Genomic DNA, 24,328 nt, shown 5'->3' on the forward strand with positions numbered 1-24,328 from the left:
AAAAAGTGTAAATAAAGACCATTAGATCTTAAATCTGACCCGAAGGCTGATAGCATTACATTAATGTTTTCCAAGATGTCAAACTACTCCTCCAACCCTAAAAACTCAATGAATTTTGTTCTTAAACGAAGCTCTACTCCCAGTAGCGTGAGAGTGTGAAACAAATGTTTGTCCTCTCACAGTCAGTAATACAAGTAGCCACACACACAATTAATCACAGCCCCTGTGTGCATATGGTCTTTGGATGATCCTGTGAGACAAGAGCAGCAGGCAGGAGCAGAGATGCAGGCAGGCAGGGGATGAAGGGGTGGATTGGTGTGGGACAGAGAGACTAAGAGAGGGAGCGAAGGGTTGAAGGTCTAATTAATGGAAATGTAGGTTATTAGTCTCCTGATGAGGACACTGGCAGAGAATTAATTAACAATTATAATTAGCAAGATTGTTAGAGAGCAAAATGGTGTCAGCCAGAAAGATAAGAGTGAGCTAGCGTGCAGAAAAGAATGAATGTGTGTGTTTGAGGCTATCATTGCATGTCTTTATTTGATGAGAGAGAGAAAAAAAAAAAAAAAAGAAACAGCTGTGTGAACATGCCCTATCTGACAATGATATATGTCATTTCAGCATCAGTCATGCAGAAGCAGCAGCTGATTAGAAATGATAGGGGGGCTTTCCTTCACACAAACCAGCAGCAGAACTTCCTCTACACAACCCACTCAACTGCTGTCATTTTCTGACCCATAAGAGTCTCAGTCTTTATCAGTCGTATCTTGGCTGAGTCATGCTCTCGTTCTGGCATCACAATAAATTTGGAAAATACCCTTGCTTAGGGAAGACTGAAAGAGATGGAGAAGAAAAAATATGAGCTGCAGATGATGCACTCAAAGTAATCAGTTCATTAAAAAATTAAACGAAATGGCTCACAACCTTACTCCCCATGCGACAGGATGAGTAAGCACTTGTGGCTCTCAAGTGTCCGTATCAGTGTGCTTTTGCTGGCCCATCGAAGCTTGCTTTCCAGTGTTTAATCATAACAGTGAGTGTGTGTGTGTGAATAAAAGCAGAGGGACAGGTTACATCTTAAAAATTATGATAGATGAATGTAAAGTACCCCCCATTCCCTTTTTTAGCTTAAGTCTACAGATGGCTATATTATTATTTCTGACCATGGCTTAATGAAACAGAAAATTCTCCACTGAAGGAATCTTTTTGGGGGAGCAATCAGCACTTTACCAATTACACGCATCCATTACCATCTAACAAGTGCTCATTCGCAGTGAGCAACGACTTCAACCTGGCAGACTGGCTTTCTCATCCAATGAAATTAAGGTAAATTGACTTGCCTAACTGTTGTTTGTGGAATCAGGGGAGAAGTGTTGTGTGTGGTAATCATATCTGCCTATTAAATTTGTCTGCTCAGAACCAAATTGGCTGGGTTTGCCAGTATTGGTTTTCTGTTGGGGAGCGCTTCTGTTTGCTTTTTTAATGAAGCGTGGTCTGCTGTGTGTTTGGAAGAGAGCAAAAAACCTCCACGCCAGTCAGATGAGACATTTGGCAGGCGAACAGGATCTGTCAACATGGCCTACAAACTCAGCGCCGAAACAAATAAGCCTGCTCTACATATTTATTTTACTGCTGACCTGCCTCTCACTGTAACAACGAATAGTGTTGAACTGAAAAGTCAGATGGACAAATGAGAAGCGAGTGTAAAATCAATTCAAATCTGTATGGTAAACACGTGAACACCCAAATATCTTGAGTGAGTTGTCATTCCGTATAAAAGCATTTAATAAAGAACGATTCTGCAGTTGTTCAGATTTTGACCTCTTTACAAATTCATACGTTAAACCTGTTTATTTATGTTTCTTTCCAATGACAGTGTAAAATCTGGGACTGGTATTGTATTTACCACATATTTTATGCGTTGTATGTATTTATATTATAGATTACATATAAACAAAATTTAAAGTATTGCTTGTGGTTTAACCCGACACACTCTCCATATAGGAATATAATTTATGAACGTTTTTTTTTTACTTTAAAACTTGCAGTGATTGCATTTTAATCCTAAACTGTTATGGTCTCCTGTAACAAATCAGTAAGTTACATATTTTTAATTACTGACACAGTATCAGTAGTTTATTTTTTCTGAGGCATGTAGGTGAGTCAGAAATAATTTTTTCCTTTAACACCTTAAGTCCTGGCCAATAATAAAATTCATATACACTTTCTTGGTATTTAGGTAAATTTGGGGACCTCAGAGAATGCAGTTTGGGTATTAAAATTTTTGTGCCTGTTGCTATGTCTGGGTAAATTGCCATAAAACAGAGGCGAAATGTGAAATGTTTTATCCTTGCCTATTTTCCTATAATTTAACAGAGGATAACATTATGCTAACACTGATCTCATGCACACAGATACCATTGCAGCAAGATCATTTCTAAACATTAATGTTTTGCACTAAAATGCAATTTTTGTCTAAAATTTGAGCCACAGTTGAAAATGATTAGCACTGTCTTGTTTTATTATTTTCCTTATAGCTGCTGATTATGTTTGTAATTTTTCAGCCCTTTTAAGGGCCAATCCGTCTTAAAGGGTTAAACAAAAGTTATAGTTTGCATTAGTTTCTCAGTAAGTTGCTTCCTACATAACTGGTCCTGTTTTTGTTGCAGTAATGCTTAACATGCAGCCATATTAATACAAGTTAAAAGTTGATAAAATTGGCATATTTCCTATGAGTGCATTGAGTTATCCTTCTTTGTAAAAGTGAAGTTAAACTAAAGCTTTGGCTGAACACAAGAGGTTAATCTGTTTATGAAGGACATAGTAGAAAGCTTTGTGGAAAAGGGTATTACTTTTTCAAGTAAGATTGTGAGGGGTATATGTATATATTTTTTCATTTTTATTTTTTATTTAAACTCTTTTCCTAAAATTTCCAACATTTTGTCAAAAAAAGAAAATTAAGAAAAATTGAACCATAAATATAAGCAGTGATATGAAAGAAAGAAACTTAAAAAAAAAAAAAAAAAAACATCCTATGTGAGCTTTAGAAAAAAACTGCTTGGTTCATAGCAACACTTCTTTTTTCTTCTTTATTTTTCAACAGCATTTAGAAAAAAAAAACTGAAATTATACATATCCATGGATTCAAATTTTTACTTTTCTTTTTTTTTCCTAATTAGATCACTCTTTTATTTAAGTGTAATTCTTACTTACTCTTCTTGTTCAGTTTAAATCCTGAGTCTGCTTAGCAAGGACTAAGAAAATGATGTGGCTTATCTTAATAATGCCCATTCACTGTGTTAACCACATGTTAGAGAACTGCATTTTCTACTTTTCCTCAGTGGAGAATTCACATAAAATTTCTTTGTATAACCTTAAATCATTCAGTTTCAGATATAGTGTGTAATAACAAATTACCATGATGTTTGATGGGTACAGTTTCTAGCAAATTGCTGCATAAACTGGTAAAAGAGGCATAATAGCATTAATTTAATTTTTAGCGTGACACCTTATGATCCATATATATATATATATATATATATATATATATATATATATATATATATATATATATATAAACTACTGAGAGAAAGAGGGCTCTACAGCTGTTATACTGTGTTGGTAAGCTTGTTGTTCACTGTATGCCGCCCTGTTCTGTGGTGAAAAGGAATTTAACAGCAAACAGTCTTAAAGTTGTGTTTTTGTCTGTGAGTGGATCCAGAGGATTCAGGTGCTTTTTCTGTGTGCCTTTTAAGGTGTTACTTATCCCAAATGGTTCTCTAGCACCTACCAAACAAAGCCAGCACTGAAATTTTAAAGCTAAGAGAGTTCTAACTTCACACGCAGAGCTGTTTGTCCATTCAGAGACACCGCAGTAAAAACAGTGGCACAAATATATTTGCTGCCATGTATCTGAGCCCATGGCAAATGACATGCTCTAAGAGAATAAAGCTGTTAGATACCAAAATAAAGACAATTTTTAATGATATATTAATCTTTGCTGTCATTGACCTTTTTCATTTAGTTACACACTGCACCTTTAAAAAAATAATGATATTTGACAAAACCTTTCCACTTAGTGAATGCTGAGTTTTATGCCTTGAACATATTAAGTTTAGGACGATTACAAAGCCAGAAGGTCATCTACAAACTAACATGAGTGAAACACATGCGAGTTAAAACCTATTACTATTTATGTAATGTGCAATATACTAACAAGAACTCAAAGCCTCAGCAGTGGGCTGCCAAAGCTTTCTTACTGCTGAAGGGAGGAAGAAAAGGTTGTGAACAAAATGCGCTCAAGGGGAAGGATGAAAGGAGAGCAGAGGATTCAGGATAACAGGGGCAATTGGATAATGAGGCGAATGGAGAACAAGGTAAAGTCTGAGGATATCTTAATCTTTATCCCAGTTCTCGAGGATGAATTCCCTTTGGGCAGGTAGCATTAGACACACAGACACACAAACAGACAAACTGGAATATAGCATGAATAATTACTGCACTCTAGGTGTAGTGGTAGTGTTGCTTCAAACATACTGGTCACACAATGAACCAAATTTAAACTTTTTGTAGATTGTATAGGTTTGTCTGAAGGACTGCTACCATACAAACTGTCCATCCTCTCTACTGTACATTCTGGCAATGTCGGAAACAAAAGTAATCTAAAATACCAAAGTAAATAAACAACTTAACTCAGTACACAAAGTAACAAACATTTTCTTGTTCCATTTTCTGCCTTCCTCTGTTTTACCTTTATGTAAATGGAATATTTCAGACTAACAAGTTGCTTTTAAGACATCACCTTAGGCACTAGGAACTCATAAAGTCCATTTTGTTCATTTTTACTAGAATAAGAAGTTAATAGAGAATATATTAAAAGGAGGAGCCTTAGTGTACATTTTCCTCTGTGTTTCATTGGTTTCTGAAGATAGGAAATTCATGTATATGATAAAATCTTTATTTTTGGTTTTCCTTTGGGTACAGATAGTGCAACAAGTAGGTCTACTGTGGACCAGTTTCAGTAAAAGCAAAAGCTCCATGAAAAAACAACAACTGGAAATACACATTGCTTAAATGTTTTCAGCATGATAGCCTGAGTACGAAAAGTGAAAGTAATGTCAAATTTGCCTACAATACGGTATTTGTATTATTATGCAAACAGGCACATCACTGTTACTACTAATAAAATACTGCTCGGTATGGTGACAAGTATGCAACCGTACTAACATACAAACACACAGAGACACAGCAACTGTCTCTCTCACATAAATAAACACTATCAGCTGTGGGTCAGTTAGCTCATTTATTCCTGGTCGAGGCCCAGTGTGGCTCATGTGAAAATGGAGGAAGCAAGAGATTGGTTGTGTAGCCGCAAAAAAAAAAAAAAAAAAAAAAAAAAAAACGAGATGAAAGGATGCTTGGATGTTTTTTTTTCAACTCCAGAGATCAAGCTGATGAGTTGTAGAAGCCTGCGGCTCTGCACACATGATAAAAGAGAAACACAACACCCTTTCCGCATGTGCTGTGTGTGTGTGAGAGAGTAAAGATTGTGTGGATATACACAGATATAGATATTCAATATAGAAATTAGATATAAAAATTATAAATTAAAATCAAATGGAAATTTAAAATGGTCAAAAAAGTTTTTTCTGCTTTTTGTATGCAGCAGATAGTATCACAGAAAAATTGTGGATAAACAAAAGAAGATGCATCAATAACATGCAGAAGAAAGGAAAACTCCTCTGTGAGGACAGAATGGTTGTAATGAAGAGTAAGCGATAGAGAAAGGCAGAGTGAAAATGAATATCAGTCAGTTCAAGGAGAAATAATTAAAACAAAATAAAAACAGAAAAATAAAGGGGATGCCTAATTGGCAGATTACTGAGAAAGATGGAGGGTGAAGAGGTGCAGGAGCGCAAGGCCACTGCACTGCATAGCGACAACACACTGAGCCAGAATGAGACAGACAAAGACAAAAGAGAGTGAGAGTGTGTAAAGCCCTGCGCTGCAGACATGCGTTACAAATCCCCAGGGAGGCGGTGGAAGATCAGTACAGGATCAATCTGCTGCACCTCAGCAGGGACGCAACGCACCACACTCCTCCATTCCCACACACCGTTGTGTGTGTGTCACTGTACAGTGCCTGCGTTAATGCCTGTGTATGTGTGTGACCATGAAGTTGGAACTGAAGTGACTGAGGACGGGAGGTGCTGTAGCGTGGAGGACAGGGGAGGTGGATGAGAAAAGAATCTGAAGAAAAGCATAGATTGCTTCACTGGGTTAAAATCAACCAATCCACAATATACATTGGATATATTTCTATATGTTTATCCATATCTATAGCACAGAAAGGAAGGAAATTTGTGTTATTATTCTTCTCATGTAATAATACCAACTGATTTTGTCCTATACATTTTTGGAAAGCCTGATTAGTCAACTTTACAGTGAGGTATAATTGTAAGGATAATGCTTCTGTGGAAAGAACAACACAGTTAAGCGTGGGGTTAATGCCCCCCCCCCCCAAAAAAAGTCCCAAAGTCCCCTCAATATTCTCCTGTTTGTATTAATTCTTGTTTTGAGATTCAAGTCCTGTCAGGTGTGTGCCAATCACTAATGTATGACTGTTACCTGATTGGCACCTAACTGACCAACATAACCACACTGTTTGATCTTTATCAATTCCTTGCTGAAGAATGGGATGTCATCTGACAGCAAAATGTGACCAGGCTTGTTACCAGCATGAGGAGGAGGTGCCAAGTTGTTATATGAATCTTCTACACACCACTGAGGTCCCTGACAGTGAAAAATAAATAAAGGGTACAAATATTCAACATGTTTTTTCCTTAATATTCAGAAATAGTGCAGTCATTCAATCCACCAAACAACTCAAAACAAGTCTGAATGTCAACTGGAGAATATTACAGGGGCTTTTGGCACATTTTTGATGGTATTACCCACCCATTTGACTGTATTGTTTATTCAACAGAAACACAAACTTTACAAGGTAATCAGGCTCATTTATTATATATAATACAACACCAACTGGGTATAATTAAAAATGAGAAATTGTTGGAAAAAGAAAGGTTGTTGCCTAGTATTTGACAAAACAAACTCCATCACTGCTGGCATCAAACTGCATCTCTAAGACAGATGACAGGACATTATGCAAGTGATAGAAATCCCTCTTGGGAGTTTGAGGATCAGTTTATCTCCTCCAATCTCTCATCATAGTCATTAGAGAGAAAAGCATAACACTGACCTCAGATCAGTGTTTGGGGAGATCATGATCCAACTGCCTGTAACTCAATCTTATTAGAGCGTTAAGTCATTACTGCATGTACACACAGAGGCCTCACAATGCAATTAGCCATTAGCCCATCATACTGACAAAGCATGGCTAATTAGCAGATCGCAGGCGCAAAGGGAGTAGAACAAAACATATTTAAGGCCCCCTCAACACTTGCTGAGTATCATGTGTCAGGTTCTTATTAGATGTCTTCTTATACTTGAATAAGCTGTATTCATGGATTTTTAAACTTTACGAGAACTTTCAAACAAAAAGTTTTTAAAATCATAGGGATTTTAGTGTAAATAAAATTTCTACACAGGATGATTTCAGAAAAGTGCATTAGGGTAAAGTCAGTTCAATTTCTGTTCTCATCAGCAAAACCACTGTGTGTAGACACGTGGATGATGTTTGTTGCTGGAAGAGGTTGAGAGTTGAGGAGAAGCATTAGGTATGATGCTTCCTTTAAGGGCGAAGAAAGAGGATTACACTAGGCTCGCTTTGGTCAGATCAAAGCAGAAATCTGACAAGAACTGAGAAACCTCTGGAAATTTTGTGCTAGCAAGAATGCACAAACATACACACAAACACTCTCACTGTGAGAATACCATAGACAGCATTCTTCTAGTTCTCCATACATTTGTTTTTTAAGGGGGTCTGACTGACTCAAGGTTTGTGTGAAGAACACTGTCACAAGGTGAAAGATACACTCGGACATGCCAAACTGCAAACCACAACCCCAAAGCTCCTTATTCACACTCACATTTAGCGACAAAAGAATTGGAAGGAGACACAGCACCACTGGCATTAATTAAAGAGAATCATATTTTATGAAGCAATTCTCAGGAAGTAAGTGCAGCACTGACCCTCCAGCCCCACCCCAGAAAGACAATGTCAAATAAACTAACACATTTAAATTAGGGCATAGACCAGACCAGTCTGGGCTAGGAGCAACATCACCCTACTAGCAACCCGCCTTAGCAACCTGTAAATAGGCCTGTATGTTGGCAAGGTTACTAGAGCAGAACTGGGCCTTGTACAATGCTGAGAATACACACACTGGTTTCTGTGGGTATATGGTTTCTGTTACTGCAGCAGGATAAGCTTTTCATGGTGCAACATGCAGACCCTAGACCTGATGAGTGCTACGTGTAACACTCCTGTATTTCCTTGATATAATTCATGGCCAAATGAGCCAATGAGGACCCTGTTTGAATTCTGGAGCACCACACGTATTGGTTCCCAGGTCATGGGCCAATAGAGAAAGGGGATGAGCTTGAGGCTGCATTAGGATTACTTACAAACTCAGGCCCTAGAGTTGCCTGGAGCACACTGTACTAGACTGGACTGGACTATTCAATGCACGCCAGGAGAAAATCTGATAATTTAAAGCAGATTGTGACAAACCGATAAATTAAAAAAAGGGCAAGTCTGCAAAGTAAAGCAAACTGAAACTAGACTGCTTCATACAGGAGCTGCTGTATGAGAAAAGGTAAGACAGTAGAAAGTAAAGGGAATATGTAAGTAGTCTAAACAAGTATCAAATCATTGTGAAAGTACTTAGCTCCCTCGGGTGGACAAAATTTTTGACATCTTCAAGAAATTAGTGTATTTATTGAATGAGTGTTTGAGTGTTTTTAACGCATGTGTGGAATGATCAGACTACTTAAAATGATTAAATGAAATGCTATTGAGTGAGGGCTGACAGAAGACGAGGATCAGCCTTGGTGATGTATGTATTGACTCTTAAATATGAATGCACAGCAAATTTGTGTATATGCATTTTTTAGAAATTGTGGAAGATGAAAAACAAGCAAGCTGGAGTCAAGCTGGAGTGGGGTCATAATTTGAGCTCGTGCAATACATCATGTTCTTTTTCAACATGAAACACATTTTATAATCAGTATGAGAAATATGGAAGCAAACGCACATCTGTCCCAACTGGTTTCAGGTCATTAGTGATATAAAGCGTTAGGGATCGCATGCAAGGCAACACAAACTGAACTTTAAGGGTTAATCAGCACAACATCAACATCCTAAGTAATTTCAATGCAAGCCAGTCCAGTCTAGATCAGCTCTGACAGTAGACATGTGCTGCGTTACAGCACTTGTCCAAAGCCATCTTTTTAAATATTTCACTTCCCATTCATTGAGGTCAGCACTGATAAGCAGATATTGACCAGTATTTTAAGGAAAGTGAAGGACATTAAGCTATATTACCCAACAGGCACCAGGTGGTGGCGGTGCAGAGGACACCATGGCAACACCATTAAAATGCCATGGCAACACCATAGCAACTGTGGCCCCACTTGCTTGCTGGTGGTGTGGTACAGCCCAGACTTGCTACAGTGGTGTGGTCGTCAGATACACACTTCAGTCACATCAGTAATTGTAACATCGTTCATGAATTATTTCATCAGTCAATTAATTGATCATCATCATCAACAATCAGTCAAAAGGAGCAAGAACACAGTATCTACTGGTCTCTGTTTTTTTGCTAAGTGAGAGACAGACAGAGGGATGAGCTGATATGAAAAGAAAGTGATCAAAGGGGAAAAAAAGCAAAGGTCAATGGATGGGTTAATTAAAAAAAAGATGTGGCCACCGTGTGATAGAAATTTAAAAGAGAAGAGGTGTCCACGGTTTGTAGGCTATTAATGAAAACCAGGAAAAAGAACCACATTGGGCTGCAGAAAGCAAAACAGACAGCAGAGTGTGTAAGAGAAACATATTGATATGGAAAAGCAGCATATGTCAAAATGCAATGTTAGGTAGTACTAGAGGAGTGACAGACTGATAGCTATAGTAGATACAGATGAACAGAGTTTTGACTTTTACTTGTCTTTTTTGTCACAGGCACTAATGTCTTCACAGTCATATAGGAGGAATCAAAATTCAAAAATGATTTCAGAGTCTAGAATTTCTACAAAGCTAAAACATTTAAAACTATTTCATCTAACACTTCCTCCAAATATACCAAACTTAACTAATATATATATATACCTGTATGTATATATATGTATATATTTATTTGTACATATATATTTCTTTATAGATAAATGATAGAATTCAAATGATGATTGAATACAATAAAATATCTCAGTTAAATCACAGTATAACATGGTACATTCTCAAAAACATAGTATATTTCAATATATTCTTTTTTCTCAGCTTAAAATAAATAAATTAAACAAAATAAGCCAGAGGGTTTTAAAGAGTCACTTCTGTTCATGCAGTCACAGACTTAAGTATTAGCGCCTCAATAGAAATCACTAATGCTCAATGACACAGCAGGTTTAAGCCCTGTTAATTGGTTGAAAATAACTGTGTTCAGCAACACAGGAAGCAGTCGGACTGTTGCCGTGGTTTCAGCTACTGGGGTGTAGAGTAGAGTGAGCTTATTATCTCACTGATAGGCGGCTGTCCCGGTTCCCAAGCATATCCTACAATTGACCTATGCAACCCTCCCCCCACAAATCTAGGCAATTTCATTCCGTTAAACATGCAATGAGTCTGGGGCTTTCTGGAGGATGGGGAGAAGCATTTCTCTAAAATCAGATTGTTTTCAAAATTTCCTGATGCAGACTTAGGAAAAAAAAGCAATCCATGTGCAGATAAAAAGTACAGTCTGGGCTCAAGAAGGGCAAAGCAATGAAAAAGGGGACATGAGAAGGTCAACTAACCCTTTGATCTGTGACGACATGCACAAACACAACGCGCAGCCCTTCACATACCAGGTCAAGCCCCCCTCCCCCCACATTTCTAGCCATTATCAACAGCATCCAAAAAGCTACAAAGTAAAATAGATGTTCTTTTGCTACATCATTTCAACGCTACATTCAACTACAATAGAAGAGCTGGGCTGTGGCTGGTCTTAGTGTGAGAGATGAGTAGATATGCCAACATTATGAAAATAGAGTATATGTACTGCATTATTGGCACATTTGCACAGTAAATGGCTTTTGGTGCCGCTCACAGAAGTCACCATGCTACACATCACTACACACTCTGGAACATGTAGCATTTTGTATTCATAGAGTATTTGTCACCAAAAGTCATGTGCTGCAGATTTGATTAATCTTTTACAATCACAATCTGACCAAATTAGTTGACATGTATTCTATTGGCAAAAGCATAACAGAAAATGTGGAACATCCAACCCTGATTGAAGCAACAGATCAGAAAAACACCTACAATGATGTGCCACTGCATCCCTGTCACATTGAAGGTGGAAATATTGCTCAAAGTCAAACAGTCATCTGATAATCTTGACAACAGGAGTTATCACTGCATTCAGTGAAGTGTCAGCTACTGTGTATGCACCTCAAAACGTTCACAGTATGTCATTCAGTCTTATTTGCCAAAAGTAAAAAGGAATACCAAATCACTTCCTCGTGCAAGTGTCTTGGTATTTTACTGTTTGACCCTTGGTTACAATGAAATCTATATTCAACAAAAGCAACATTAGTTAACATCATGTGAATAGCTATATCAGCAGAATATGTTATCTAGAGATTGTGCGTTTACCACTGTGGCACAAATTTCTTTTAAAAATACAGTGAGGAATTGTGCTTCACGTAATCCATCATCCACAAACCCAGCTATGGTATAATATGTGGCAACACTGAATCTTATCCTAAGAGAGTTTTAGCTATGAACTGCAGTTAGTTTGAATTCCTCATATTTCCTCTGAATAAATCCTGACTTAACACTTTCATAAAAATAATTAAATTCATTGCTACACACCTCATGCTCTGTATCATGCAGCTACAACGATCAAACAGCCCACAAGACTTTTCCACAACTGTATCAAAAGCTTATTTGAATATTATGCAGCCATCTAGTGCCAATTACAGATATTGCACCAATCATCCTCCTGATCCACTTACATGAGGGTGAATTAGCTGTTGTTCATGTGTGGAAACCAAAGACAGGATTTTATCTAAGAAAGCAAATTACTTGAAAACCAATCCAGCTTAAAAGCTCTTGAGTGAAAATTTGGCTCTGGTATAAAATCATTCCCACTTCCAACACTAGCCACATCCAGCCTCCTCTTTATTAAAACACTAACACAGTCTGAGAAATATATTGATAGAATAAAAAGAGGGGATTGGGAGAGAGGTCTTGATAAGAAACGTAAAGACAGACATAAAAAGAAATTCTGCTACATGTCTTTTTTTTGTTCTTATTGTCATTTCTCTTTTAATGTTGAGTTTGTTGTTCTGATTTTTTTTATACTTAGTTCAATTTTCCAGTTGGACCAGAGGTGACATGACAAGCTCCAACAGGTTAGAGGAAAAAAAGGTTCCTGTTCAGTCTGACTGGTTAAAAGGATTTGTAGTAAAACGTGACATCACATAGATGGTCCTGGGGTAGAGCTAGATGGGTCTGATGGTGTCATGAGGTCAAAGGGCAAATAAGTAGCTTTGTCCTCACTGTCCAATGAAAGGTGATCAGACAGAGAGTGCATGAGAGAGGTGACTGCATTGCTTTTCATTTCAACTGATTTATAAAAGGGAAGAAGAGGGAGTAGTCTCTCTATCACCAAGAAGCAGTCCATCAGTCCTTTTCAGAAGCCAACAGCCAATGAGGAGCCAGAAGCTAGAGACCAAGTACTGGCATCTTTTGGGAGTAAGTGGGTCTCTCCTCATCCCACCAAGGTGTGTTCTCAAAGCCAGAGGGAGGGAGACGTTTCAAGCATATTCTCTGTGTTTCTGTGTGCATGCATGTGTGTGCAGTCATGACATCATTACTCACAGGTTGGAGACTACTGTTATCCACAGTTGTGACTTGGGGAGGGGAGGAGAACCGAAGATGACATCACAAAACTCATTTCTGAGCAGAGAAGAAGTTCTGGGGCTGCTGTCTCCGGTGAAGCAGCCTCGCCGTCACTCTCGTCGTCGTGGGAACCATCCAGACGGATGTAACTCACCCTGGTGTGGCGTCTCACTGTGGCCCTTACAAGAACGCGTACAATGGAGTGGGTGGCAATAGTGTTGCTCTCGCCAAGAATGGCATTAGCAATAGAACTACTGTCCATATTAGTTCCTGTAGTGATGTTTGCTAATTGATTACCTAAGGTCACCAAGGCAGCCATTTCTCTGCTGTTATCCCTGGCTCCTGCTGCCGTGGCACCATGGTTTTCAATAGCAGTGGCGCTTGCTTCCATGTCTCCCTCTCTCCTCTCCCCCTGTCATACCTCACTCTCCAGGCTGGAAAAGTGGGCCGACCCTCGACGTGAGCACAGGCTCTTGGCTTTGAGTGGCAGGTGGGGAGAGTAAAACCTCCGTGGCTGTGGCACAGAGCGCAGTCTCTGATACTGGAGTTTGGCACTGGCTGAAGCCTGAGCCTGGGCCTGGGCTGCCATCCCTACCCCTGCTGGTGGTGAGACAGAGGATGACGAAGGCGGAGGTGGGATGGCCATTGGGAGGGAGGTAGGAGACATGGACGGCTGCTGTGGTGGTGATGGTGAGGGCTGTGGTGGATGGTCTGTAGGCTGTGTGCTGAGGCTGAGGTTAGATTGGCTGCCTGATTTGGCCTGGCTGGAATCAGGTTTTGGAGGCAGGGGCTTGGGACGAGAGCCCCCGCTGAAGCTGTGGCAGTGGGGGAGAAGCTCCTCTTGGCTATGGGAAAGTGCTGAGGCTCCTCTTTTGGAGTGGGAGGTGTGCGAGCGGTTGTGGGGATGTGGATAAGGATGCGGTTGGGGGTAAAGGCTACAGGAACACATAGTTGACCGTCCTGCTTCTTCCCCTCTTTCCCTACTTCTTGCTTTGTTTTTCCCTCCACCACTCTTCCACTTTTTCTCTCCCTTCACAGGAATCTTGTCCATAGACCAGTAACGTCTAGGTGGAGGGAATGCTGTTGGGGGTGGTGGCCACTGTGAGCCCAACCCTCCGCTTCCACCCCCAGATCCCCAACCAATGCCAGGTCCTGACCCCCAGAAATCAGCACCGATCCAACCCTCTGCACGAGTTCCTAATAAGGAATCATCTCGACTGTTGATGCTGCCTCCTTTCTCTCTGGAGGGATAAGTACCAAAGAACCAGCCTCCCCCACCTATGCCTCCTATTCCAGTGCTACTTCCTCCTGCACCTTCCTCCCAGTATCTTTCAAAACGACCAAACTCCCCTGATGAGCCCTCATCTGAGTAACTGTCCTCTACCCTGGCCCTGTCCCTCTCTGACTCAGAGACCGCCCCCCCTACCCGCTCTCCTTCCCCTGTCTTGTATTCGCTGCCTCACTCTATCCCTCTCTTCTTCCTCCTCCTCATCATCATCGTCATCATCATCTTCGTCAGAGTCCCACTCATGAAAGGACAGCCCTTCTCTAGTCTGTGCTTTTTCTTTTTCATAATGCATTAACAAAGGACGCCGCTCTCCAATTCTGCCACTATCTTCTCTTTCCAAACCTCCACTTCTTCGCCGCTTGGATGATGGAAGAAGTGGGTGGAGGGATGTCGGAGGACCACTGGAGTCATTTCCTCTTCCATTCACCCAAAATTTAACTGATGCGGGAAGCTTATTCAAGTTGGGGTATCGTTTACTGGGAGTACGATGTCTAGAATGTGAGTGTGAGGATTTGGGACGCCTCTCCCTACTTCTTCCACTGTCGTCCTCTTCCCTATCATTGGCCTCCTCTCCTCCATCTCTCCTGCTTCTTTCCCTCTCTCCTTCCCATGAATCCCGCCCCTTGTCCCCAAATGTGCTCCTATACTGGGCAGAAAAGGAAGAGTAGTCTTGTATTCCTCCTTCCCTGTCTCCTTCTGCGTCTCCTTCCCTTTCTGGTTCCACATCTCCCTCCTCAGGCTCAGACCGTTTTCCACCAGTTGATTTCTTCCTTTTCTTTGTCTTCAGTGCTTTCTTCTTTTTCTTTTTAATCTTTCTGCGCTTCCTTTCTCTCTCCCGTTCTCTTTCCCTTTCCTCCCTCTTTTTCCTCTTCTTGTTCTTTTTCTTTTTCTTCTTCTCTTTCTCTTTTTCTTTTCTTCTCTTCTTATCCCTTTTTTGTCTGTCGGCATCCCCACCTGTTCCACTCCTCTCTCTTTCACTCCAGCTTGCCCACCATTCTTGGAGCTGAGACAGTTGGCTCCCTCCTCTCTCCCTCTCCCGTTCCCTTTCTCTGTCACCCCATGATGTGCGTGGTTTCCTAGGGGGTATGGGTGGTGGTAGACGTCCATGGCTGAGGGAACGAGGCCGGATGATTGAGCGTTCCCTCTCTCTCCCCCTCCCGAGGAGAAGGCTCGACTCCTCTGTCAACTCTTCATCGTCATCGTCATCCTCTCCATCTATTCCTCCAGTCCTGTCTCGTGTGCTCCTGGAGGAGCTGTAAGAGTAGGTGGGAGAGGTGGAGCGAGAAGATGAGGCAGATGAGGACGTGGATGTGGACGAGGTGGTCGATGAAGAGGACGAAGATGTATAGTGCAAGGATGCAGAAGGAGAAGGAGGGGTATAGGAGGGGCTGAGGGGCACTGGTACAGGTAGTGAGAGCGGTGGAGAGAGGGGGCGTGCCCTCCTCCCTCCTCCCTCCCTCACTCCATCTCGTGCTCCTGCCCTCCGCCCTAGGGGTAGAATGTTCTCATACAGTGGCCCACCAGGCTCTTTGGGCTTCTTGGGTCTGCGCTTTCTCCAGAAGGATGAGGGGAGAGGGGGAGAGGGATGTGGCAGTGGGGGTGTAGGAGGCAGAGGGGCCTGACTCTTGGGAGGCAGTCTGGGAGTACCCAGAGCTTTAACAGCCCCTTTCCCCTGACTTCCACTGCCACCTCCCACCACCCTCTTCCCCACCCCATGGTCCATGCCCTTCTCTGAGTAGAAAGCCACAGTAGCTGGAGGGGGTTGGGGGTGGCCCCTGGGCATAGTCTTGGGGGTCTGGGACCCTGCCTGCTGCTCCATGCAGGGCCCCAGTCCCTCAGGGTCAATGGGACCATAGTATCTCTTATAGCCATCAAGTCCCCCACTCCCTCCAGCAGTTGACGCCCAGTTTGGTGGGACTTTCTGAGCAAAGGGCCCCATGTCAGTCATGCCCCCCCTTGCAGCCATGGGGTTGGTGGCTGTAGCAGATTTGGGCAGCCTCCAGCGATCCACCACAGCCAGTCTGCGGTCTGGCCGGGGCAGGAAGGTGGAGCAAGGAAGGGGTGCACCAGCAATTGGTGTACTGGAAGAACCCAGTGCTGTCCCAGAATGCACTACGGTGGGAGGAGAGCCTGGTAGAGGTGTTTTGTAGACAGGCTGTGGTTGCTGCTGCTGTGGCTGTTGCTGCTGTTGCGCTATGGCAATGGCTGGGTTGGTCATAGCGGTTGAGACAACATGTGCCTGCGATGGAACTATAACCATTGCAGTGTGGTGGTGAGAAGACAAAGATTTAGCTCCACTTGGTGCTGTTTCATCTTCAAAGCTACAGCAGCTATACATGCCCTGAGAAAACAAAACAAGCGAGAAACATACTGTTTACTCTAGAAAGATGCTTCACAGATTAAAACCTGATAGAAAGGTTGACTTACTAAGAAACACTATTATCGTAATGTTAATTTGAAAGTAGTACAAATCAATACTGTAACACATTGTATGTAAAGACAAATTATAAAGAGATGAACTGACTGCATTTACCCCAGTGCGGAAGTAGAATAACAGTGTTGTACAATATGTACAAAAAAGCAAGGTAGATAAGAAAAAAAAAAATCAGAGCAAATCCAAATAACTTCCATTTTCAAAAGAAATGCAAAAGTGCTTTTTTCAAATAACCGTCTTTACTATTTATAGTACAGTCATGCATTGTGTGGTTGCACACAGAAATGCATAAATTACAACTATAGTGGCAAACACAGGATAAACTATAACTGTAACTGGCATAATCACATGCATATGGTGTGTGTTCTCTCTGCAAAGGTCATTGTCAAACGAACAGAATACCCATGATGTGAGCAGAATTGAATTTCAATTAATCTTGCAAATTGACTGAGTGGAATTGAACTGACCCAAGACCTCACACTTTCCAGCACTCACACTCATTAACAGAAAAGGGTTTGAAAAAGCTGGAAAGAAAAATAAATAAATAAATAAAAAACAGCTGCTCACACGTGTGCCCACATGGTGATATGCACACCATTCTGTTTACAATAATCTTGCAGTGTTTTGTGTGTCGTGCAAAAAGCAGTGTTAATGGTAAAGGGTAATGTGATGTGTGGTTCTGAAACACTTTTCAGAATGTCGGTAAAGAGGACATGTAGGGCGTTTAGTGAGCTAGTGCAGAAAAAAAAACATTACCCACCCAGACAAAAACACTTACCCTACTGATTGCCAAGAGAAAGTCCAATTTGCCTGAACTAGTGGCCATGCAATGGCGCAGCTTCCAGTAGACTAGGTGTTCCCAGGCAAACACCAGCAGACTGAGGCCCATAGCCACCAGCAGCATGTAGAAGACCCCAGCCATGTTGTCTATGTCCAGTTTACTGCTCATCACCTCAATTTTGTCATTATGGCAGATACCTGACAGCCAGAGGCGCTCCAGCATCTCAATTTCATCTGGAGAGGAAACAGATGAGAAAGGGTGGGGGATTGGGGTGGTGAGAATGGAGGAAAATAAGTAAGAGCAGGGGAATGGAGGGAGGCGAACAGAGACAGGAAGGAGAAGGAAGAAAATAGGAAACAGGAGTAATTGTGGATTAAATAACACTCAGAAAGCAAGTAAAGTATGGCAGAAAAAGACAAGGGTTAAAAGGTGAGGATCATGTTGGTAGAAGGGTAATGGTGGATAAATTTAGCTTTATTTCATTGTTTTAATAGAAAGCTAATAATAAATACTTAAGTGCAGATATATAGTCTTGGCAGATATATAGTCTTGGTCATAGCTTGTTTATTAACCAAGGTGACTCCTCAGGGTCAGAGGGCAGTAATATAAAGCACTGTGACGGAAACAACAAAGAAAAAGGACACTAGGACAAAGAAGGATAGAGAGTCTAAAACAATGAAGTCGCAGTAAGAAGTAAAATGGCATCGACAACCTAATCTCAACATAGTAACCTAGAGTAAATGAGCAGAGGAGGGGAAAGAGAGACCAGGAGTCACAGCAAGATGGTTGATAGTAGAAACAAGCATGGACAAGAGGGGGGAGGTAATGAGAGCATTGAAAGAATGCCCTTATAAAGAAATAAGGGAGCTGCATTCTTTCTCTGTCCACAAAGGCGTCAGGGGAAATGAGATGGTGTTAGAGGGTGCTGAATGGAGGAGAGCAGAGATGGAGGACGAGAGCCTGAAATTGTGTCATTATGACAAACAGTGGAAAACTCTTCAGCTTGAAAATCATGAGAGGAGAGAAAAAGGAGGTGAAATGGGACAAGAGGAAGAACTGATAGGCAAGGGACAGAGACATAGGCAGACACAGAGGAGATCATAATCTTTTAATTGTACTGGAAGGATCGTCAGAATCTCTGTCCAGGTGGTAAACTCTGGGGGATTCAAGGTTCCCATCATTAAAACAACCAGGAACACAGCAAAGGCTGCTTAAACTTCAACTCTGCCTTTTTATTTATGATCTCATCGGCATAAGGAATCTAAACTTCCCTGTTAAACCTGTGATTGGCTGCAAGGATTACTGGTGTAACCATGGAGATGGACAGTGATAAGATGCAGCATATGATTCATGATGGAATTAAAGAGGCCCATTCTCCAACAGAACTTGTAATGAGAGCTTTCTGTTACACTAATAACAATAGCAGGATGAGCTGTACTGCAATAATGAGGTCTGAAGGTTGCCTTTACTTCATGCTGCAGTCTCTGAACTATTTCACATCAAATGGCTAGAATACAGTTTAAAAGCTGACAAGTCACACATCTGCTTGCAACATTACACCGTGCTGAGAAAGCTCAGGGTCTTGCCTTTTTATTTGAGCCATCATTAAGCCAGCTTGCAAGGCTTAGCTGAAGTCGGTTCAGTCATCTGTGTGATCTGGCTAATGTGTCTCCTGTAGAACATCATTAGCCAATCAGCCGTGGCCTCCAGCTACAGCAACAGATGGACACAGTGCTACTACAGCCCGCTGGCAGACTCAGGTAAAAACTACAGATGATGTAAAAGGCTAAATAAATAAATATACTGAGAATTAATAAATAAATAAATAAATTAATTATTTAATTAATTAATTAATTATTTAATTATTTTATTTGTATTTTCGTTGCACTTGTTGCAATGACAGATGAAGTTTTATTTAATTACCAGGTGGCACCAGAGCTAAACAATTACAACTGTTTATCTCTTGCAGGTGACTAATCCTTCTTTAGAACTGGATAAAAAAAATGCCCCCTTGTTACTATACAGAAATAAATTAACTGAAAATATATAAGGGTAGCTATGAAAAACAAAGAAGGTTTAAAAATTATAAAGTAAATTGATCAAATAAATGTAAAATGTTACTCATTTACACATTTTGAGTATGAATAAATAAATAAATTATATCTAAGAAAATATTTTTAAATACCTTACTATTTACACTGTTGCATACAAAGTTGCAATAATTTTTAGGGCTGTCAAATATAAAGCGTTAATTTATGTAATTAATTGCGTCAAAATTTTTAACACAATTAATGCATGACAAGCCCCGTATGTCTGTCATTTCTCTGTTACGATGGCGGGATGTGGAGAAGCACGATGGGAAAGGTTCTATGGATGGAGTTGAAAATAAACACAGCATTAATGGAGCAACCCATAGACGTTCCCTTCGTGAAGAATAAAGGTGTTTTAACACACACTCTTTTCCCGGTGAGAGGGTTCCACACCCTCACCCTTTCCCACATTCTTTTTTAAACTTGCGACAGCCCAGCTGCATTTTGCACTAACGTATCTGCTCTAGTGGATCTCTGGTAGAGCCGCTTCCTCCCTCTCCGTGAATAATGACACCAGCTGTTGGTGATCAGCTGATCAACTTTTCTCTCGTTGCGTTTGTTTGTTGTTTAGCTGAGAAGGAGGAAACTAGTGAATCATGGTTCACATATTTACCACAAAGTATTGTTTTTGGCAGGACCTTCTCTAACACAGTGGCCAACAAGAGGATGTAGCTGTATAAAGGGTTTATACTTCAGCTATGCAGGGCCGAGTCTAGAAAAGTTCTGACGGGGGGCCAGGCAGGAGCACTGACCAGGAAAAAAGTGTTAAAAAGTGAAGAAAAATTACTAAAACAAACAGCCAATGATATAGTTTATCAACGGTTATTTACTTTGGGTAATGCAATGATAAAAGGAAAAAGCTGTTTTTATCCAAATCATCAGTTTTATCAGAGTTTCTTCATCAATGTTGGCTGTTTAACTTCAGCCGTCAAATCCTGCTGGTTTTATGACAGAAATTATCACCACGGAGACGGTTGGTGAGATGATGATATATGAATTCTGAATTATTCTAGAACATGGTAGAGAGGATTTAGAACAACATGTAGAAGTACATTACATGCTGCATTTACTGACCTTTGGACATCTGATATTTACCCAAGAGAGAGTCAGTTAACAGTAAATATTTGTAGCACTGGCTCTTTCTGCTGATACAATACAGTAAAAACGGGCAAATTTCAAGCATATAAAAACTCAAAACATTTTGAAATGACTTGGAATTTGTGATTAAATTTAAAGCTGTGATTAATCTCATTGAAATTTTTCATCATTTGACAGCCCTAATAATTTTGTTTCCAGAAATGTTGTTTTACTTATTCTCTTCCCTAAGTTGATTCCCTATTTTTTTATGCCTTTGGCTGAGTGTAATGAAATGCCATTGGAAATGTATACACTTATCTATCACAAAAAATCTATTTTATTCCAACTCAATTATTTCTGATTATGGCATTTTTGGTTCAACAGTTCTGTCTCAAGTTCACCCATATACACATACATTCCAGGACAGAAAGAGCTGCTTTTTGTTTCTTTCTTTTTTTCTTCAAAATTGAAAGCATAGTCCAACTGAAGAGGATTTATCAGTGTCATTGACCTTTAGCAGAGGATCTGTGGCCTCATGTGAAAACAGCAGGTGTCTTAGAGAAAGGTATAGATAAACAGGTATTCTCATGTCTGTGTTCCACTTCACAAATCTCAGCTGACTTTTTTCCCCTGAGCTTTAAGTCTCATCTCGTGGGTCGGCTGCTATTTGACTCACAGTGATTCATCTTGTGCTTCTTCGTCTCCCTCTTTTAAATCTGACTCTCCTCTTACTGTGTACTTTCCCAGCCTCCCTCGACCTTTGTGATGGCAGTTGATTCTACCTCTCAGTCGCAGCCAACTCAGGCCTGCCAATTCTGACAGGTGTGTCAAATCCACTCTCCACCTATGTTGTTCCTGGCAGCCCAGGTCAGGTAGAGCTGGCAACACTGTAAATTCAAAGCTGGCGTGCACCACAAAGACATTCAGTAAAGGACACTGTATTTGTGTGTGTATAGATACACATGCATAATATGAATGTGCTCGCGCCAGCAAGCATGTTTGCACTTTGCAATATGCCAGATGTGGCATAACTCCAACCACATCCAGAGACACTGAGCCTCAGTTGTTGAGCAGTAAACCATGACCCATACAATACCATGCTTCTATCACAACATGACAAACCTCTCTGCATTCAATACAAGATTTCTGAAAAGAAGAAGAAAAAAAAATCTGCTGGCCAAGGGCTGAAAACCCCATTTCTCACATTTTAATATCTACTCACTGAATAATATATTCTAGGAATCAAAGTCATGAGACTGTGCAAAAAAATAGGAGTGGATCTGATAAGAAGGGAAAAGGAAATCTTGCTACTCAGCTCTTTTGCTTTCATCAGGAAACAAGATGCAGTGGGATCAATGCACCATCTCTTAAAGCTGTGGTGTGAATCGCCAGAGACAGCAACAAGGAGAACAATACACTCACAGAGCTGAGAGGAGCTCTGCTATCCTCTAATGCAGTTGTAAAATGATACGACTCAACACGACATGGAACAATAATGATGTAACAATGTGACATGACTTAGCCCAGTTAAAGGTGTGATGTGAGTTCTTCAGCCGCAGGGTGATTGCTGAGATGCAGCCTTCGAGGGGTAGGATGAGTGTGAACCCCCTCCTCACTTCTCTCCAAAACCAAACAAACTAATCCTCTTCCTTAGTAATCCACTCCAACAATGCCTACCTACAACTAGAACCCTCAGCATGTAAAACCCCTCATGCAGCCAGAATCATTCAACATCCACAGATGATGTTCAGATTTTTAATACACACACACAGAGAGAGCATGAACAGGGTTATTTACAATGAATTACAAGAAACAACAAACACAGCCTGCCAAGGCTGCTGGGTTTTCTGTTTTTTCTTGCACACTCACACACACTACCACTCACTCTGTTTTCCAGGTCCAGCTATCCAGCTCCAGACGTCAGTCTTATTTAATAGATCTTGGCACCAAATTGGCATTATCAGTGTGTAAGCAGCTAAAGTGTCGGCATGCCAGAAACAGCTAAAGGGCTTTGTCCGCCACGCCATAAGCAAAGCTGATTTAAAGCACGAGGAAAAGCCAAACAAGCTGCATCCAATTGAGACAATAAATGCGTGTGGCGGACTGTGTAAAATGACAATCAAGCATTACTGAGCTGGCATCTTTTGCTTAAAACAGATTCCCTCAGTCAAACACAAGAAACCATCCTCTCATGGATTAATCCTAAACACAAGTGGACAAACAGCATAATAATAATAACGCTTTCATAGCTATCAATTATTGAATTATGTAATATGTTTCTATATCTTTTTTTTTTTTGTTTGTTTGTTTTGCCTCATTGCACTCACAAGTTGCAGGCTGTTTTCAGGTGTTTCTTCTCAGTTATTTCTCTCTCACACGTTTTCAGCCTCTGTGTCAGTCTCAGTTAATCTGTATTTGTACAAATCCGCTACCACACAAGTTGTGACTTTTTACAACTCTGACTCACTGAAATAAATCCTTTTTTCTTTTACAGTCCTAAGCAGGAAAAAACGAAAAGCAAGAGGAAGATAAGTTTATAAAAGTGATAGGTAAAGAGTGGGAGCTCATTTTCACCAACAAACGAATAATGTCATTCTTTCTTCCATCCCCCCTTTTATTTCTCCTCTCTACTGGCAAATAAAGACTCACAAACCTCTTCAAAAGCCCCATCAAACCTGTCCTACACATCATTATTGCTTCTGTCACAATCAAAACACCTTATATTTTTTTCCCTCTCTATAATTCCCCCCACTCCACTTCTCATCATCTTCTCATTCATCTACCCCCTGCATCCTCCATCCACTCCCCATTGTTTCTTTCCCAACCTTATTGTTTTATCCATAACCTCCCTTTAGCCCCTGCATTGTGCTAATTATTTTACTCAGTACCCTCTCCTTCACATAGCTCTTACCATCTCCCACCAGCTGCAGCAGGGCCAGGTCAAGAGGACGTTTCCAACGTGAATTTTTGTGCAGGGCGATACCGTAGCCTGTGGTGGCAAAAACCTTCCCCGAGCCTATGGTCATCACCTTGTAGAAAGGACAACATGAAGATAATGAAAAACTTACCGCAAGGCAAGCACATGTCTAATCCACAGTGGGTGTGCAAAAGTGCTGGTCTGATGTCAGCCCTCACCTTACAACCTTCGTCCTTCCTGGCCATATAGTTCAACACTGCAGCATCATAAATAAAAGCATCCAGTTTCCTGTGAAAGGATCAAGGAAGAATTCATTCATCATTTAATGTGAGAAAGGCAGCACAGGGATGGAGAGACTGTCTGAGGCAAGGTAGGATGGATAAAGGTATATCTCTGCAATGTACCTGTGAAGAGAGCTGCATGTAAAAATATACAGCCGACAGGCACGGAAAATGATGGAGAGGGCATAAAAAGTTAAATGACGACAATAAATGGGAGAAAGGGTGGAATAGTAAAGCAGGTTTGGCAGCAAGAGTGAAAACACAAGAATAAAATAAAGCAGAAACCAGCTAAAGATCTGTGAGTAAGAGGAAGGTGGCGGAGGAAGCAGAAGGGATGAGGGAGAGGATGGGGATTTATACTGTACGAAGAGCGCAGTGACAGGGAGAAACATAGGAG

The 24,328-nt window shown here is 40.9% G+C and overlaps 2 protein-coding genes across 2 annotated transcripts in view; both read right to left on the minus strand.

Annotated features, from left to right (window-relative positions):
* Positions 1-8,092: 8,092 nt before the first annotated feature.
* The window catches only part of LOC121641400 (glutamate receptor ionotropic, NMDA 2D), a 35,330-nt gene continuing 19,094 nt past the window's right edge, over positions 8,093-24,328 (minus strand). Inside the window, exons 12-15 of the mRNA XM_041987505.1 lie at positions 23,869-23,938; positions 23,645-23,762; positions 17,564-17,799; positions 8,093-16,692 (exon numbers count right to left, since the gene is read on the minus strand). Coding sequence (XP_041843439.1) covers positions 14,470-16,692; positions 17,564-17,799; positions 23,645-23,762; positions 23,869-23,938 — 2,647 coding nt within the window. The 3' untranslated portion in view covers positions 8,093-14,469. The remainder of the gene's footprint in view (positions 16,693-17,563; positions 17,800-23,644; positions 23,763-23,868; positions 23,939-24,328) is intronic.
* Positions 13,479-14,012, minus strand: LOC121641399 (proline-rich protein 36-like). Its single transcript, XM_041987504.1, has one exon. The coding sequence runs from the start codon at positions 14,010-14,012 to the stop codon at positions 13,479-13,481; it is 534 nt and encodes a 177-aa protein (XP_041843438.1).

Source organism: Melanotaenia boesemani, chromosome 6 (assembly GCF_017639745.1).
Source record: "Melanotaenia boesemani isolate fMelBoe1 chromosome 6, fMelBoe1.pri, whole genome shotgun sequence".
Classification (NCBI taxonomy): Eukaryota; Metazoa; Chordata; class Actinopteri; order Atheriniformes; family Melanotaeniidae; genus Melanotaenia; species Melanotaenia boesemani.